This window comes from Trichoplusia ni, chromosome 1 (genome assembly GCF_003590095.1).
Source record: "Trichoplusia ni isolate ovarian cell line Hi5 chromosome 1, tn1, whole genome shotgun sequence".
NCBI classification, from domain to species: Eukaryota; Metazoa; Arthropoda; class Insecta; order Lepidoptera; family Noctuidae; genus Trichoplusia; species Trichoplusia ni.
In genome coordinates, this window is record NC_039478.1 from 14,293,342 (window position 1) to 14,310,744 (window position 17,403).

General features: G+C 33.5%; 5 protein-coding genes, 1 long non-coding RNA gene and 1 other non-coding gene across 8 annotated transcripts; 5 read left to right on the plus strand and 2 right to left on the minus strand.

Moving 5' to 3' along the window:
• Nucleotides 1-9: 9 nt before the first annotated feature.
• On the plus strand, nucleotides 10-4,715 carry LOC113496676. The gene is made up of 15 exons (XR_003400838.1): nucleotides 10-99; nucleotides 290-347; nucleotides 529-592; nucleotides 805-840; nucleotides 1,264-1,325; nucleotides 1,854-1,902; nucleotides 2,183-2,245; nucleotides 2,528-2,585; nucleotides 2,760-2,812; nucleotides 3,002-3,051; nucleotides 3,220-3,269; nucleotides 3,464-3,519; nucleotides 3,870-3,911; nucleotides 4,322-4,373; nucleotides 4,613-4,715. It is a non-coding gene; the product is annotated as an uncharacterized LOC113496676 (long non-coding RNA).
• On the plus strand, nucleotides 2,388-2,454 carry LOC113500620. Its single transcript, XR_003401222.1, has one exon. It is a non-coding gene; the product is annotated as a small nucleolar RNA SNORD31 (small nucleolar RNA).
• Nucleotides 4,716-4,833: 118 nt separating the features above from the next.
• Nucleotides 4,834-5,741, plus strand: LOC113496455 (the record flags this gene model as incomplete). The annotated part of the gene is made up of 3 exons (XM_026876061.1): nucleotides 4,834-4,905; nucleotides 4,994-5,130; nucleotides 5,566-5,741. Coding segments are annotated over 3 exons (309 nt in total), but the record flags the coding sequence as incomplete, so codon positions are not given.
• Nucleotides 5,668-10,949, minus strand: LOC113496622 (sperm-associated antigen 6-like). 2 transcript variants are annotated; one of them, XM_026875902.1, is made up of 14 exons: nucleotides 10,674-10,949; nucleotides 10,099-10,203; nucleotides 9,728-9,885; nucleotides 9,428-9,474; nucleotides 9,267-9,351; nucleotides 8,981-9,115; nucleotides 8,787-8,900; nucleotides 8,458-8,631; nucleotides 8,212-8,364; nucleotides 7,903-8,055; nucleotides 7,502-7,660; nucleotides 6,335-6,480; nucleotides 6,028-6,088; nucleotides 5,668-5,784 (listed from the first exon to the last, which is right to left on the minus strand). In XM_026875902.1, the coding sequence occupies exons 1-14, from the start codon at nucleotides 10,711-10,713 to the stop codon at nucleotides 5,713-5,715; spliced, it is 1,602 nt and encodes a 533-aa protein (XP_026731703.1). In that variant the 5' UTR covers nucleotides 10,714-10,949; the 3' UTR covers nucleotides 5,668-5,712. The 2 variants fall into 2 exon arrangements, with proteins under 2 accessions (XP_026731703.1, XP_026731710.1); XM_026875909.1 differs by lacking the exon at nucleotides 10,099-10,203 and having other exon boundaries at nucleotides 10,674-10,800.
• On the plus strand, nucleotides 6,511-7,434 carry LOC113496650 (DNA-directed RNA polymerase III subunit RPC7-like). Its single transcript, XM_026875931.1, has one exon. The coding sequence runs from the start codon at nucleotides 6,699-6,701 to the stop codon at nucleotides 7,359-7,361; it is 663 nt and encodes a 220-aa protein (XP_026731732.1). The 5' UTR covers nucleotides 6,511-6,698; the 3' UTR covers nucleotides 7,362-7,434.
• A 320-nt stretch (nucleotides 10,950-11,269) lies between the features above and the next one.
• LOC113496666 lies at nucleotides 11,270-12,807 on the plus strand. The gene is made up of 2 exons (XM_026875957.1): nucleotides 11,270-11,650; nucleotides 12,320-12,807. The coding sequence occupies exons 1-2, from the start codon at nucleotides 11,543-11,545 to the stop codon at nucleotides 12,632-12,634; spliced, it is 423 nt and encodes a 140-aa protein (XP_026731758.1). The 5' UTR covers nucleotides 11,270-11,542; the 3' UTR covers nucleotides 12,635-12,807.
• A 41-nt stretch (nucleotides 12,808-12,848) lies between these two features.
• Nucleotides 12,849-17,313, minus strand: LOC113496678 (coiled-coil domain-containing protein 93). The gene is made up of 11 exons (XM_026875979.1): nucleotides 16,648-17,313; nucleotides 16,406-16,526; nucleotides 15,909-16,117; nucleotides 15,565-15,832; nucleotides 15,246-15,407; nucleotides 14,796-14,843; nucleotides 14,412-14,713; nucleotides 14,186-14,305; nucleotides 13,728-13,957; nucleotides 13,515-13,635; nucleotides 12,849-13,352 (listed from the first exon to the last, which is right to left on the minus strand). Exons 2-11 carry the CDS (start codon nucleotides 16,487-16,489, stop codon nucleotides 13,115-13,117), a joined length of 1,782 nt encoding a protein of 593 aa, XP_026731780.1. The 5' UTR covers nucleotides 16,490-16,526; nucleotides 16,648-17,313; the 3' UTR covers nucleotides 12,849-13,114.
• Between the last annotated feature and the right edge of the window lie 90 nt (nucleotides 17,314-17,403).

The following is a 17,403-nucleotide window of genomic DNA, read 5'->3' on the forward strand; positions in this document are numbered from 1 at the left end:
TAGGTGAGTGTTTCTTATATTGTAGAACATTTAAGTTTTTTTCTTTACTCAATTTTTTTTGTATTTCAGTTGCGGTTAAAAGCAGTTAAAATAACTTAGGTAAGCATTTTAATGTTAATCCATAACTTATCTTAATAATTTAGAAGTTCATTATGATGAATTTAATTTTAGTCTCGTTCGGATGAAACTCATGATTTCAAATTCACCACACAGCTGAATAGACCAAGAAAGTAAAATACAAATTATGCTGGCTACTGACCTCTCTCACAACACCTTTTTTGTCTTTCAGGAGGACAGAAATTTGCTATTGGTGTGCTCACCAGCAACAGCTAAACCTAGTTGAAATGGTAAGTAGTTTTCCCTGATCTAGGATCTTAACTGTTGAAGACTTCAAATGATGAATAATAAAGATAGTCTCGTTCGTATGAAACTCATGATTTCAAATTCACCATATTGCTGAATAAATACTGTGCAAGTCTAATATATCTCCTGATAATTTTTACTCTAATCTGTTTTAATTTGTTTTAGGTGGACTCATAACTCAATAATGATAAATTGAAAACAATAAAGGCCTGATGACAAAGTTAAAATTGTGAGTTCCCTTTAAATATTGTTGCATCTGCACCACACCCAAACCTTTAGCAACAAATTATTTTAATAAATTTAAATGATGAATATTAAATCAATAGTCTCGTTCGTATGACAGTAATGATTTCAAACTTACCACCTCACTGAGTGTATTAAAAAATAAACATGTTATACTATATATTAGGACCTGATTAATGTACTTTTCTATGTTTTCAGATGGTGCATAAAGATAAGAATTACACAGTTGTTCAGGTATGTCAAAGTTTCAATTATCTTTTACTTTCTATGCATGTGTTGCAACTACTGTCCTAGTACAATAAAATTTATAAGTTAAGTGGTAACCAACATGTTTCTGGTTCCTCCATTATTTTGTGTAATTATAATTTGGATTTTCTGTTAATTGTTATCATACTATCACATTTAAATCCATTAAGCAGTTATCTGTCACAGTACACATTGTGATGCATTGCTAGTTTATTACACCCTACCAAAGCCGATGTGTGCACATAAAAGTTGTGCTCATGTGACTCTGGATAGGAACATTATCACACTCTGTGTAAGACATCCAGTTGTTATAGTTGTATGTCCAAGGGTTGAGTGTGACAACTTAATATTTTATTAAAAGTACAAAATCATGCCCCAACAGTATTTCAACAAGTTTTTCTTTTGTTATAGATAAGAGTTGTGCGCAGCTTACTTATATACTTATGAAGACTAAATATGAAGAAGTCCTTATGGTAAGAATAAACAAATTAGCTAGGTACTACTTATTTCTCATTCTTAGTTTAATAATTCTCACAAATTCCTAAAATTGCACAGTTGTTATTAAGTTACTCAAGTATCTATTTAAAAAAATACAAATAACTAACTGGCCAATGATTCCCATGTAACTTTTCTAGACAGACACATAGAGTATGACATAGTTAAAATTGTAGAAATACTCAAATAAACAAAAAATATTGAAACTACAGTCAGCCTTATTGTAGTATAACATCAAAACTATGTTCATTTGTTATTATTTTTACATATTAAATTTACCCTACCAAAGCCGATGTGTGCACATCAAAGTTGTGCTCATGTGACTCTGGATAGGAACATTATCACACTCTGTGTAAGACATCCAGTTTCAATAGTTGTATGTCCAAGGGTTGAGTGTTACAAATATTCCAAACCTCAATATAAAAATAATTAGCAGATTTTGATGACAATCATTTTCAAAACTTTTAATGAATTTGTTTCCTTACATAATTTTCTTTCTTTCACAGTTTACAAATCTCAGCCAAAAGAGGAGAATGATCCAAGTTGCCAGAAAAGGTGATTAACAAGTACATTCAAGCAATAGCAATAAAAAAAAAAATAAGTACCTAGAACTTGTTGAAATGAGCAATAGAACACATTAACCTAAGTTATTAAAACTGATGCTTTATACATAAAATGACACATTATATTAAAAAAAAGTAAACATGATGACTAATAGTATCGCCCCTATCTGAAATACTGATGATTGATAGTTTCTGACAGTATAATTTAAATTTATAAAACCCTGAAAACTATTATCTGTCTTATCATACTTCATACATTCTGTTCTCTGCAGGTTTGATCTTCAATTTGTCACTGCCAGAACTAACAAACTGTTCTGAGAGCAACAGAACATTATGTAAGTAATTCAATTTACAAACATTAATGTAATTAATAAGTATTATTTAATTATCCCCAAAAATATTTATGGCTGTCTCACATTTCATAATATCATAAATTGTGTGGTTAGAAATAATTTAAATTGTATTAATTGACTCCCATGTTATAATGATGATTCCGATATCGCCCCAGTCTGAACAGATGTGTTGATCGATTTTTCCTGAAAATATCTCCATAAATTAATTTTAGTTATGTTGTAAAGGCAAACCTAATTTTTGTTTTTTTTTTTTTGTTTTTACAGATTCCATGCACAATTTTGTTTAAAGAAGAGGATTCTGGAAAAAAATGTTTTATATCAGGTATATACTTTAGTCTTACCTACCTAGTAAAATATAAATGTTTAATTTATTATGATGACTAATATCGCCCCAGTCTGAAGAAATGTGTTGATCCGATTTTCCTGATTTAATTTTTCTGAAAACCAAATATTTTGTTTGATTAAAAATGTACTTTATCAGACTTTTTTTTTACAGATATCACAGATAATTTGATCCAAAAATCGGCTTCCCGAAAAGCCATGTATCAGGTAAATATTTTAATTAATTACGTAATAAAATATTGAATTTTCATTAGGAGTATGCTCCTTTTATTATGATGTTAAATTATCGCCCCAGTCTGAAGAAATGTGTTGATCCGATTTTCTGATAGAACAAAGTAATAATTGGGAAATACAAGATTAAAATACGGTAACTAATTCAGATATTTTTTGTTCCAGGATTTGTTAACAATATAGTGGATGGAACTTCAATCGTCTATGCAGATATGGTATGTAAATAATATTTTAAAATATAAAAATAAACTTGTTAAATGATGGTAATTTACAAGCATATATCATATACTTTTGATGAAAATATTAAACTGATAATGTTTTATTATGTATAACAATGCAGAAAAGAGTATTATGTTTTATTAAAAGATCATTATTTATTCTAGGACTATGGGGACGAAGGAATATGTCATTCACATTTAACTAGTAGAAAATGGTAAGTAAATAAAACTTACTTAAAATTTACATTTTAATATTTAAACTGTATTATATGATGAATATCTTAGTTATCCCTGTCTCACAAAATCGTGGGGAAAAATATGGTATGGTAACATCTGACCAAACACCTTTCAATCAATCATTTAAAAATTAAAGTGAATATGTCTGTGCATAATGCATTTTTCCTTACAGATGTCTGCTGGTAATTATGATTTAGAAGAAAAACTGAAGTATACAATGTGATTCAGGTAATTTTAAATGTCTCTTAAAATTAAATCTGCTTTATTAAAAAATCGCTACCTAATTAAATCAATTTCGAAAAGACGCAAATTAGCCCTTGACCCAATAGTAGGATATCATAGGTAACTTACCAGAGCCAAAATGCTTACTTATATAAAGAAAATCTACATGCTGTGGCTAAATAGACATCCATAATTTAATAGTCATATCCATGAAATGATGAAGATCTTAGTTATCCCTGTCTCACAAAATCGTGGGGAAAAATATGGTATGGTAACATCTGAAATTACAAAGTTGTACTAACTAATCGATCAGAATTGGATTTTTATTTCTTCTAATTTTATGAAATAATTTACAGAGAGGACATTCGCGTACCAACCCAGCTATTATATACCGCATGGTAAGTTCAATTTTAATATTATGAAAGTTACAAGTTAATTTAAATATAATCATACACAGTTTTAGATCCCACTGCTGGGCAAAGGCCTCCCCCTTACTCTTCCACACTTCTCTGTTTTGTGCAAGTTCCGGCCACGTGCGCCCCGCGTATTTGACTAGATCGTCACACCACCTTCGTCGCAGTTATGTTCTTGTAAATTCAATTCTTGACTGAATACACTGTGTCATAATAAATAAAATAATTAAATGGGAATTTTAATATCCATGAAATGATGAATATCTTAGTTATCCCTGTCTCACTAAATCATGGGGAGAAATATGGTATGGTAACATCTGAACTTTTTTTACTGGGATCCAAATTATGGTTCTAGTGGCAACCAATTTTAACATTTTATTAAACTACCTTTTCAGATTCCTACTCAATCAAGTCTTTTGACGATCTACAAAAAATAGTAATGTGAAGGTAATTATAATTTTAGTTTTGTTCACATAAACACATCCATGATAACAAAGCATTTGAAGAATAGAAAATAATTAATAAACCTTAAAATACTTAATTCTGATTTAATAAAATGATGAGTATTTTTAGACAAGCATATATCTCGAATACCTTGAAGAAACCACTTATTCTGACTACATTTTAAAAATGAAACTTGATAAGTTCTCTAAACAGTGAATTTAACATGTGCTATTATTTTTCAGATCTGGAATCCTTCAGAAGCCTAACAAATTGGAGGGTCGCTTTAAGCTCTACAGTTGTTCCTATTCGAATGATGTAAATAAATGTTAAATTTACTAATAACAATATGCTTATCATTTATACCACCCACATCCTTATGGTTATGATAGTATTTTTAAGTCGATAATAGTAATACATATAAACAGCACAAAATACTTCAATTCAACAGTCTATCACAGTCTGACCAGTCGTCAACATGTATTACATCCTGTTAACTGAAATGGAGACTACTGCTTTTACATCGTGTAAAATACAGGTATTGTGCCACTTGCACCTTTTGTGTATTTGTTCTAGTTTTGCGCTATGAAAGGATTCTTCTAATCTTATTTTTAAATTGTGTTAAGGGTTTACAGTCTGAAGAGTTAAACAGTCTAAAGCAGGAATTCAATAATTTGGGACTTACGAATAGCAATACAGAAAACTTCTTTGAAGTGGACACTCCAGCAATTCGAGTTCTAAATTTGTTGGCTGACAAATATTAGTAAGTCAAAATTATATTAAACACTACTATAAACCCTTCATCCAGGTGTAAAAAGGTGAAGACATTAAATTTTCATAATAGTGCATACTGTGATAGTCTTCAAAACTTACTTTTTCTACAAAAGCAGCTGCAATCTAATGAAAGTTCCGAACCAAACCAAATTACAGCTATTTCAAGTTTAAATGTAAAGAATGAATAAAATCGATTTATCCAGTACCTACAGAGCTAATAACAAACACCGAAAAAATAATGAATAGAGACCCTCCTTTTTGAACTTAGGTCTTGAAAGAGCCACACCCATCATCATCTTTGTTTTGGGACCTCAACATAGCCCTAATTCACTACAGAATAACTGTTTAAATAACGAAACTGATTTTGTTTCAGAATATTATAGTGCCCCATTTTCTATACCAGTAATTATGAAAAAAAATTCAGTTACAGAGTTTCGAGTCAGTCAATGGCGATGGAAAAAACAAATATTGGAGGCAGAACCATTCAAATACAAAAACTAGTCTGGACACTAAATAAAAAATGAAATTTCTGCAATGAAAGCATTTATTAAATAAATAATCAAAAATATTATTAATTTGCATTTTCTATAGTTAATTCACTTTGGCAGTCGCTAGGAACTCTGTCTGTAAAAAGTTCCGGAATCTGTAAAAAAAATTATAGGTAATATTTAAATTAAGCATTACAAACATATATTATGATCTCTGAGCGAAGAGTATGAGCCTTCACGCGAGCCAGTTTGCTACCTGTAAGAAGTTTTCAAGTAGGAACTTAATAACCTTTTTAGACGATCTTTAGCTCAATATTTTAAGCTAAGCAAAGGCGAATGTTGCCCTACGGGAGTCCTCGATCAGGAGCGGATAAAGAATTGTACATAGCAACAATTACCTGCGGTGTGTAAGCTTCCACTCTATCCAATAGAGAATCGGAATATCCTGGAGTATAATACCTAAAAACGAAAAAAGAAAATATTATCTTAAAAAACACGAAATTAACAAAATAATAAAACTTAAAATCATACGAGTGTTTGTCATAGTGTGTATGGATAGATGACACCATGTATGCATAATAATTTAATATGTGCATAAAAATCTGGAATCACTTACAGGCATATGATTTGAATTATTGTGAAACCGTCGCTACACCGTACATGATGTTCATTGTTCATATAATGGGAATAAACCGTGTATTTTACCTTACGATTTCTTCGGGGAAACAGCTATTTATAATATTAATATACTCCTTTAGTGATGATCCTGGAACTGTGTCGATTTCTTGTACCCGCTTTAGTGCTCCTGTAGTTACGAATAATCTTCGGGCTCTTGCATCGTTTGGTAAAATCTACGAGAACCAAAAATAAAGCAATGATTCAATTTTTGAATGTGAAAATGTATTAAAAAGCATGGGAGCAAAGCTTAAAATAGGTCGAAAGAAAAAGTGTATCGGCATGACACTTGACATTGTCAAAAATAACATTAACAAAACAAACGTCAGAGCAGTGGAAAACGTGCGTGTCTGACTGATATATTTGAGTAAAATTATTAATACATTATTTTATAATGGCTGGTAGAGGTAGAGGACGAGGTGGAAGTAACCTTTCATTTACACATGATCAGTTGCAAGCCCTCGGCATAGCGAGAGGAGACAATACATCTCAAGTTTTGATACCACCTCCTCTGTTTCCGAAACTTGAAGCCAAACCACTACCGTTAACTAGCGACGCTGCTACTGATTATATGTTAATTGTGAAAGATCTATTTATTGAATATTTACATGAGTCGCCGGCCTATGTAAAGCGAAAGACCAAAACAGATGGCATCGAGAGGTATTCTGATAAATACAAAATGTTAGCTCTCGATGCAAAGAATAACAAAGTGCTAGACTGTGTGTGGGCCAACATGCCTGTTGAGCTGAGACCCCAAGCCAAAAGAACTCAGGTGTCTAATCGAAAACGAAAGTTCGCTGATCAAGATGCTATTGATAAGAGATTGCTAACATTAGAGAAAAAAGAAAATCAAGATGACACTGATGAAACTGTAGATACTGCTGAAAATGAGAAAGCTGCGAAGACCCAGGAAGTTAATGACGACGAGGAGATAGAAGATGAACAGGAGGAGGAAATGGAGATGGATGATGGCACAGATTATGCTAACAACTACTTTGATAATGGAGAAGAGTATGATGAAGAAGATGACAACCTTGATGACGGCCCAGTTTACTGAATACATGGTAATAAACAATGCATCAGAGTCTGTGATAGTATTATATTTCAATAAAGCTTAGTTGAGATTTTTATTTATTTATTTATATTTATGAGAGAAACTGAAGGAATTTTTAGGATAAATAAATAGCGGCTACTAACTTTTGCATATTGTGCCAGTACATATTTGAGTATGCCAGCGGGAGCAGAGTGCAATAATGGTTCTAGGGCAGGCCGATGCAGACAACATTGTAATGCCTGTTTCAGAGCACATGACGTCCTCGCACGCACCTCAGCTGATGACTTAGGGTTTGTATACAACTGTGTAGCATAAAATATATAAGAATTTGCTTTTGAAAGCAATATCCAAATATAAAAATGGTTATGAAATTAATTAAAGTAATTTAAACTAATATGTATACACATTACTATATCTTTTAAGATAATTGGGACCTTTCATTCCATTTTCTGTTCAAGTGCTAAGTAATGCAGTACATACTTTATTAAAAGTAACTCTTACATATAATGACTTAAATAAAAAAATGAAAATATGAGTGAAAGACCTGCAGCAATCTTGGCAGTGCATTAGCTACAGCAATGGCCAGGCTATGCTGAGGAGAGTGCTTGGCGACATGACCGAGGGTCCAGGCCGCAGCACACAGCTCTGCATCTTCTGCTTCATTGTTTTGCAATATTTCAACCAATGCTGGAATGGCCTAAAATAAATGTGACCCCAGTATTCTAGTAAAATTCAAACATTTTCTTCTTTTTACAACAATCAGACCAGTTGAAGTTAATAGAAAATAAGGAATGTGAAAAAGATAAACATATTCACCTAACATATCGCTGTATGTAAAATAGCCACAGTCTACCTTAGATTCAATGACAGCCATAGCCAGTTGATCCGATTGCCCTGCGATGAACCCGAGAGCCATACAAGCAGGAACGCGCGCGCCCCCAGACGACTCTGCTAGCAACTCCACTAACGGGCCACATCCACCCGTATTTACGACTAGTTGCGCCAACTAGAAAATTAACGGGGTAAGTTTTATACAGACCAAGCCTCTACCGAATTAACGATAATGGAAATACTAGAACGATTACACTAGGGAACTTACATCAACAGAGTGTTTAACGATATCTCTGAGCAGGCAAGCAGCTGCTCGTCGCACAGGAGCCGCGTCATGGCCCGCATGCAGCAGCGCGGGCGGCAAGGCTCCTCCAGCCACCACAGCCTCGGCCAACTCCGTGCGGGCACCCGCCACAGCGCCCAGCGCGCACAGTGTGCTACGCTGAACGATAACCACGGGTGTTAGCATATGTTTTACGAACCCTCTAAAATACGTCCTAGAGATAGCTACCATCAGGTATAACTTACTAGATATTCTTACTAGATTTTTTATACCATACACTAAAATGAAAATATGGCTGTAAGTTAATAGGTAACCTTCAATTTAGGGTCTTGATTTTCCAATCCGTGTACCAAATGACAAATAGCTCCAGCATCAACGACAGCTTCAGGTTTATGCTGAGCCAAATCGACTAGCGCTCCAGCCGAAATCTATCAAAACATTTGTTATGTTAATTAAAAAAATTAGGTGTTACAATTAATGGTTTGGTTTCTCATAAACATCATCATACCTGCTTCAGACTCATTTCTGGTTCTTGGAAAGCCAATACCAATAAAGGAAGAGTGCCAGCGTCAACCACGAGTCCTGACAACGTTTCACTATGTTTTCCAATGTATCCTAAAGCCCACGCAGCATTTTCTTTTACCTAGTTTTTAATAACAATTATTTCTTCTGTGTCTCAATATAGTAGTAGTAGTAGATACTTAATAGCAATCGATCTATCTAAATATACACCATATACCTCTACGTAGCTGTAGGTACATAGAAATTCAAAGTAGGTCATTTTTATTACATACTTGCGTATCAAAGTCTTCTAGGCACGATACAATATGTTCTAAAGCTCCGAGTCTCACGATCGCAGCTGCTAGTTCTTCGTTATGTCTAAAAATGATAAATCATTCGTATATGTAAGTAATTGTTTTACTAGGATGGTGACCTTATATGGAAGGCGGCTTACTTAGCAACGGCTCTCATTAGATACAGTGCGGATCTTTTGTAATACACCTGTAAACACCAAACATAATTATTGTTATGAATACTTGATAAGATCTGAGAACCCATAAACATCAACGTCTGTGCGACAACCTACTTATTAATATTAGTAAAAATGACAGTATAACAAAACAAGTTGGTATATTTACACCTTTAAAATGAGTACAAGGTACTGGAGATAATAAATTATATTTTATAGTCGAACAGTTATGTATTGATCCATAAGGTTGCAGTTTGCTTTGTGTTTAGTTCTGTACCTACTCACATTGTATTTGTTAAGATTTTCAAGAGTGATGGTAACCATTCCTCCATTGAGCAGCTGTCGAGCTACTCCTTCATCATGCTCGGCAAGTCTAGCCGCGGCGACCACAGCACACTGACGAACAGTACTGCACGCATCCGACAGCAAAGGCCTCAACAAATCTGAAAAACATGTGTGGATCTAGTTCATTCTCATTCACGATCGCGCAAACATCTAATGGACACAGCGGTAAAAAGTCACGATGCGCTGTGGGTCGGGGTTCGAAGTTCAAATCCTAACTGTAAATAACCTAGAGTTCGTGAGAAATTATTTTGGTATAATAAAAGAGTAATTTTAGACTGCATATAATTTTAAAATTAAGAAAACATGTTTACCTAGTACACCCGCACTCTCCAAGCATTTAACATTAGTAGCTCTTGTCGCAAGCTCAGCCATCGTTTGGACGAACACCAGTCTAGCTTTCTGGTATGTCTCAAATACTGGTTAAAACAAAAGTATTTAAAAAAATCTAATCTATATAAGTTCAAAAGAAGTTATTTAGTTCATCATCCTGACAAATCATACTTATTTAGTACTTTTAAAAAGTATTTTTACATCTTATAAAGAGACAATTTAAAGCTTGGTGTTCAAAAGCACATCATTGTTTTAATTGTATTTGTCACATTATTCTTTCAATAATTGTACACTGTTGCATTATCATTGTGAGGAAATATTTTGTAAACTCTGTTTAGATACCTAGGCCTAGGCAGTAAGATAAGGTACGAGTCAGTACGAGTAGATACATATTATTGTTGCAAAGGCAGTTCGGAGGAACATCAGATGTTGTAGCATCCTTTAATGAAATAATAGAAGGATACAAACACCAAACTAGTACGTAAAACGTTTTTACTACCTACTACATGTCTAGAAAGGCTTTAAGTATAAAAATAGGTAAGGATGCAACCAATACCTAATTGAATGTTTCTCGGACTGCTCATAGAATGACTCATGGTTATATTATATTAAAAAGAGCTTGATTAAATAGAACTTTTGAATATTTGTACACAAACTTTTGACCTTCAAAATGCGTCAAATCAGCGTGACAACTCGATTTTCATTTGTTTTGTGATCTAGTGTTATTGACAAGACAGCCAAATATTTTTCAATAATTTTGTATAAAACCTTCCTTCGTAACTGCTTCAGTCCTTCAAGAGACCAGGAACGCCTTTTTCAGATTTGATGTTCTTATTTCACCTACCACATTTCTTAGCCTGTCGTATTCAATTCATTTAAACGTAGTAGGTAAGATCAACCTACCTATACCTACGTCACGTCACATAATAATGCTGTTTGAGCGAGACGACGAGTGCGCGCGAGTCAGCGGCCAGCCGCGGCGTCCACGCAGAGCAAGCACCCGTGAAGGTCATTTAGTGACCGACGTCACGTCTCGTACAACTACAAGCGCGTCATTAGCAATCTATACACCAACCCACATAGAAATACCATTGTAAACCACATATGCAGGCAGTGCTTATCTGCGGGCAGAGTCAACTCACACATGAGTACACGAACGGTTGCGGCTACGGCAGGCTGTGTGGCCGCGTGGTTTCTATATCATTTATATTACAATACTTTGTGGGTTATATGCCTTCGAATTACAGTAAAGTTAGATAAAATTCTGTGTATTCCGTTTTCATTAAAGCGTTCAATGAGAATGAAATAAGTTTAATAGTTTGCAGTTCCTAATAAGTCTTGTTATTATATAGTTCCTTTGTATAATAAATTGTAATAAAAAGTAAGAATTTTATTTTTGTGAGGTGCGGTTTGTAAACAAATATCATGCCGTACGTCATGGTTATGGGCAGCCTTAGTGCACCGCATCTATCGAAAGACGAGGGTGCAACAGTGTATGGACTCAAAAATGATGAAAGGGCTTCATTATTAAGGGTAAGGGTAGTGCAATTCGTATTTGTATCATTCATAACAGGAAATATGTTTTTTCCTAAGTTCTTACCGAAATCAATATTTGTTGTTAGTACTAGGTACTGTTTTGTACATACGTCAAACTACAAATAAATAGGACTGCAGCGTACCTAAACACTAGTTTTTGTAAGTCTTCGAGGTGTTGCTAACCTTCAAAACGGCTGGACAGATTTTGATAAGATCTTACCAACAGCGACAGAGTAGTTTTAGATTTGCAATGATGTAGTTAACTTATCTATTTCTGTTATATCCACCTGTGACTCAGAGTTTCAGAAGACAATAAAATGTATTATTTTTTATTACCTACCTATTATACCTAACATGACTAGTGGAAATGGAATGACTGACGAAATATTATTTATACGCTCGATATTAAAAAAAAAATTCATGATATTATTCTTGCTTCCCTAATTAAAAGTACCTACTGAGTAAAATGAGGTTAATAGGACTGGCGGCGTAATTGAGACGAATTGTGTAAAGGAAATGTGCGTTTTGAAGCATGTGTTATTTTTTATATATAAACAGCTTTCATAAAAAATGATGAGAGACGTCGTAATCTATTAATAAATTCTAAAAATAATTTCTGTTTTTATTCACCGCGTAATACGGTAATTTAAATAATATAATTTACAGGAACTAAACACATCCTTCGGCATGCAGGTCGCAGTTTCATCAGAACAGGATAGAACCGTCAGAGTGACGCAAAAAGGTCTTACGCTGGTGGTTGTGAATCGTCTGCATGCGTTATTTGGATACGACGTCGTTTCTCATGCAATGGCTATGACAAATGCCAACCGTGAGCTGGTCTCCTTCACTATGTATAAAAAAACTAGTTCAGGACACAATACAGGCCACAGCACAAGCTCACAAAGCCATGGCCACAGTCACGGCCACGGCCACTCGCATAGTGGATCGCATAAGGGCCACAGCAGTGTCGTCACGCTGTGATAACATTATAACTAATTTCCGATTGACGTGTACATACGTAGATGAACGCTAGTTGAATGCAAGCACATAGCTCAAAAAATGAATCTCGATGTAAAAAAATCCGTCCATTACGTATAATTGTATTGTTATAATATTTTACGAATAATACTGTAAACATTTTACTGTAAAAAAAAACAGTGTTAGTTAGTGTCATGATTGAAAATAAAAATCTGAGTATGTATATCCGAGTTATTTATTTTAAATAATATTATTTTAACTTTAACAAATGGTGCATTATAAATACATTTGAAAGTATTTGAAACAATATCAAACCTATATTCAGTCTTAAATTCTATGTGTGAGGGTTTCACGTTCTGTGGAACTGGAATGATTATAAAAGTAGAAAATTAACTACTGATAATATCTTGAGGACTAGATAAACTATGCATGTGATTACAATATAAGACGCAATGTCTTGTATTAAGAGGTATAGTTAGTTGGTCAACTGTGTCTGCTATCAGGGCCTATCCTTTGCCTCTGCTCGCCCAACTTTTTCAAGGCCGCCGCGTACTGTCGTTGAACGTCCATCAACCTTGAATATTCGTTGTAAAGAGCAGATTTCTGCTCTTTCTCATTTTTAAATTTCTCCTCTACCTTTTTTACAGTGTGATTGACCCAGTCTACAATAGATTCAAATTGTGTCATAAATTCTTCTCTCTTCCTGACTGACGACATGGCCCTGTAAAATAGCAGATTTATTGTAATTTTATATTCGACTGTTATTTTTAAGTTTCATTTTATTTACATGAATACATTAAAGTTAGGGTCAAAGTTTCACTATTTTTATAAGCTTATTACTGATAAAGCACTAAAATGTCATGAGCATTTAAAAATGACTTACTCTTCATAGTTATCCAAAATGGAATTCAGCAAACTTAATTCTTTTGAGGTATATAGTTTTACTTCTAGGAGGGTGTTGTAGAATATGTAATACTGCTTAGTTTCTTTATGTTTGGACGCAACTGGAAAAGAACCAAAAAAACAACTTACATTATACAATTCTTAGAAGTGAGTATTTTTTAATAATAACAATACTTATAAAATAGAGACATACCTTGATTGTAAAGTTCAATAAATCTCTTTTCGTATTGCAACAATTCAGCAGTACCAGGCACCTCGTCTATGGCAGTGGAGTATCTTAAAACTTCTCGGTTTAATTTAGCAAGTTCTAGTCTCATACTTGTAATAAATGCCTTTAACTTCTCTTCTCTTTCATTAAACTCCTTCAGTTCTGCAGGAGTTAATGGTTTTTCTTCTACTTTTGCATCCGGGTCCTTTGCAGCCCTGAACATGACCAACAACATTATTTCAGTAAATTAAATTCAGTGTTAAAGACACATTAAGCCTTACAGCTGTAGTAATTTTAAATTTAGCCCAATTTGTAAAGAGTGACAATGACCATGAACTTGAGCTATATTATTAGGAGATAGAGGCAAAATATATAATAATTAATTTTGATCATAAATATAAGGCTTTCGATTTTATAAAATTTTGTCCACTACACGTCCTTACCTCAATTTATCTTCTAATTTGCTGTGTTCCTTGTTTCTATGTTGAATTACTTGCAATAATTCGTTTCTTTCCCTTGCTAACTCCTTTAGCGATTTATAAAATTGTTTCACATCTTTTTCACTAGAAGAAATGAAAATATTTTAGTCATTATCATAATACATTTCGCATTTCCGGTTTATATAAAAGTGTGTATGTTAAAACTAAATAAACTATCATAATTAAGTACCTGGCATCATCTGACTTCATCAACTTATGTGTAATTGATTGAAGTTTTCCAATTATGTTGGAGTACTCTTGTTTAGCACTCTCCATTCTTTCCTCGTGTGTCTCTTTAAACGTCTGCAAGTCTTTTTCCAGGATGTCAATGCTCTTGGTAAGTTTGTCAACATCCTCAGAATATTTTAACTTTTCACTCTCCTCCAACTCTTTGGAAACTTCCCCTGTTAGCTCAGAATGTAACACTGCATAGTGTATTTTAGTATCAGCATCTCTTTCCTTTGTTTCCGTATTTTGAACGTATCTGTTAGCCTGTAAAAAAAATTAAGTTTATTTGATTTTCGCACAGTATGATTTCAACAAAGTAATAGTCTATTCTTATAATAATACCAACCTCAGTAGTGATTTCTGTTGGGTCTGCAAGTGTCTTTTCATAATCATACTGAAAAACAAACACAACTTAAATAAGCTGTTCTCATAATAAAATAGGGTTCTTAATGGTCACAATCAAAACATAGAATTTTATGAGAATTAAAAAGTATAACATATGTACAACTATGCATGGAGTAAGCTTTAATAATTTGATGTGTAATATTTTATAACATATCTCAATAATTATTTTGTAGTTCGGTTTCTTGTTTGTTAAGTAAAAAGTTACTCTTAATTTTTTATTCAAAAAACCTATGGATTCCTTTAGATACTGAATACAATAACAAATTACAAACAAAACTGACTCTTGCTTTCTTCTTATCCATATTTTCTCTTATAATAGGAAATAGGATATAGAAATATATATAACTATCAACTGAGTGTAGATCTTAAGGCAAGTAATATAATATGTTACCAAGAAATCTAATCCGTCATCGTTCTTCACATCTGTTTTGTTTGCTGTTATATGCAATAACATGCGTTGATCATATTCTGATAGAGTTGCATTCACTTGTTCCAGTTCATTTGCAGGTAGACCACCTTTCCTCTTCCGGACTCGACATGGTTTGTACAAATTCTATAATTAATAAGATATTATCATTTATATTATTATTCAACTTTATCCATTCTTCCCCTTCATTTATCATTTTAAGCATAAATGAAGAGTTTGAATCAAGAATAAAGTCTTCAAATCCAATGGAACAATAATTTTGTTAGCCTAAACTATAGCTTACCTGTACAAAAACTAAATTTCTTAGCAATTTTTCTTTTTGTACAAAATTAGGCCTGTCAGTTTCAAAGATATAATCTTTATCATATTGCATTACTGCAAACTTTCTTAACTCATCCTCCTTAGCTTCTCTGAATTCACTTGAGTATTTAATAAGCCATAATATTAAAGGATAAATATTGATGAAGTCCAGGCCTTGGATCTGATGTGGTTCTATAGTATATGGACATTTCATTGTAGGCAATACTTTCACAATTTTCTCTGTTAAAGCTCTGGAAACAACAAAAAAGAATGTTTAAGCAATTGAAGTGGTGCTTAATGAAAAATTGTACAAAACATTTTATTTACATTTTCTTTCCAATGGTGAGATTCTCTTCAAACAGGAGACTGACATCAATATCAATGTCACACAGCTCTATACACCAAGTAAGGCCTCCAACAATCTTATCAAACTCAGACAGACCCTGCAGCTGAGCTCGGTAATATCCAGCAGCGACCAGCGCATCAGATATTTCATGCCATTTTACTAATTGCTCTGCATCTTCACGAACTTCCACCTGTAAATGACAAACTTTCTTAAAAATGCATTTTTTTTCTGGACCTTTTGGATATAGCCTTTTAAAAGTTTATATTTATTGTAAAAAATATTGTAGAAATTTTCTTATGTTATGAATGTTTACACTCACACAATGTTTAGTGTAAAAATAGTACTTTTCAAACATAATATATAGTAGTATTTTAACTTAGTCCAAATCTAGTGAAGTAGTCTATCTATACAACAGTCGTCTTATAAAGTATGAAATAATTTGAAAATTAAGCACGAAAACATTTTTTTTTATACTTACTTCTTTTCCTTCATGGTCCACGCCACTATAGATATTCATCAAAGGTTTACTACGTGTAAATATATTCTTCTGTTTTGCCGACATTTTCAAGTAGTGAGTGATGAAACCGACGATACTAAAACTATTCATAAAGTTGTTATAACGTGTGTAAAAGGTTCACATAGTCTGGATAACTATTAATTTGAATTCTAAGCAAAATCACATGATGCCTTTAATCAATATTGCTTAACATGGCCACTTACATGTTCAATTATAAAAGAAAGTCGTCTGTAAGCAGTTTATAGCATTTGGGCGTAAATACATGTAAATGACAGACACCGAGACACGATAACGAGAGACGTCGGCGGACACGACTGAGCTGCTTCTTCAAGCCAATAAATATTTTTAGTCCATTTGTTCATTACTTAATTTCTTTAATCTCTTCTCTCTTTGAAAACGTCGCAGGTTTTATGTGATTATAATCTAAAGCTTAAAAACTAATAGAAACTTGCATATTTCTAATGGATTACGGATTTCTTGATATTTTGACGTTGACATTAAAATTTAATTGACATTAAATTGTCAAACTCCGTGACTTTTTTGAAAGAATCAAAAAAAGTGTAATGAGGTTTTCGACTATAAAGGTGCGGTCTCATGCAGCTGGTTGATTCTCGTTTCCAGCGACAAATATGGTCACGTGATCCCACTTTAAATTTCCCGCGACTCGAACAATTGCTGCTTCATGCAGTGAACGCAGTCACTAGTCGCTCATTTGCAGCGATAAATCTAGTCACGACGCGACCCTGTATTGCTGATCTCCTAGCCTCATTCGTACCCCGTGGCAGTGATATAAGTGAAAGAAATAGGAGCTTTGTCTCGTTTGATTCCATTATTTACAGGAATTGATTTGTAAACCGTTGCAGCACCTCAATTATGTCGACTTGGTTCACCGCTCACTCTCGATCTTTTCCCAACGACAAAACCTCAAGATTTTCAGCTACATATCACGTGACCATATT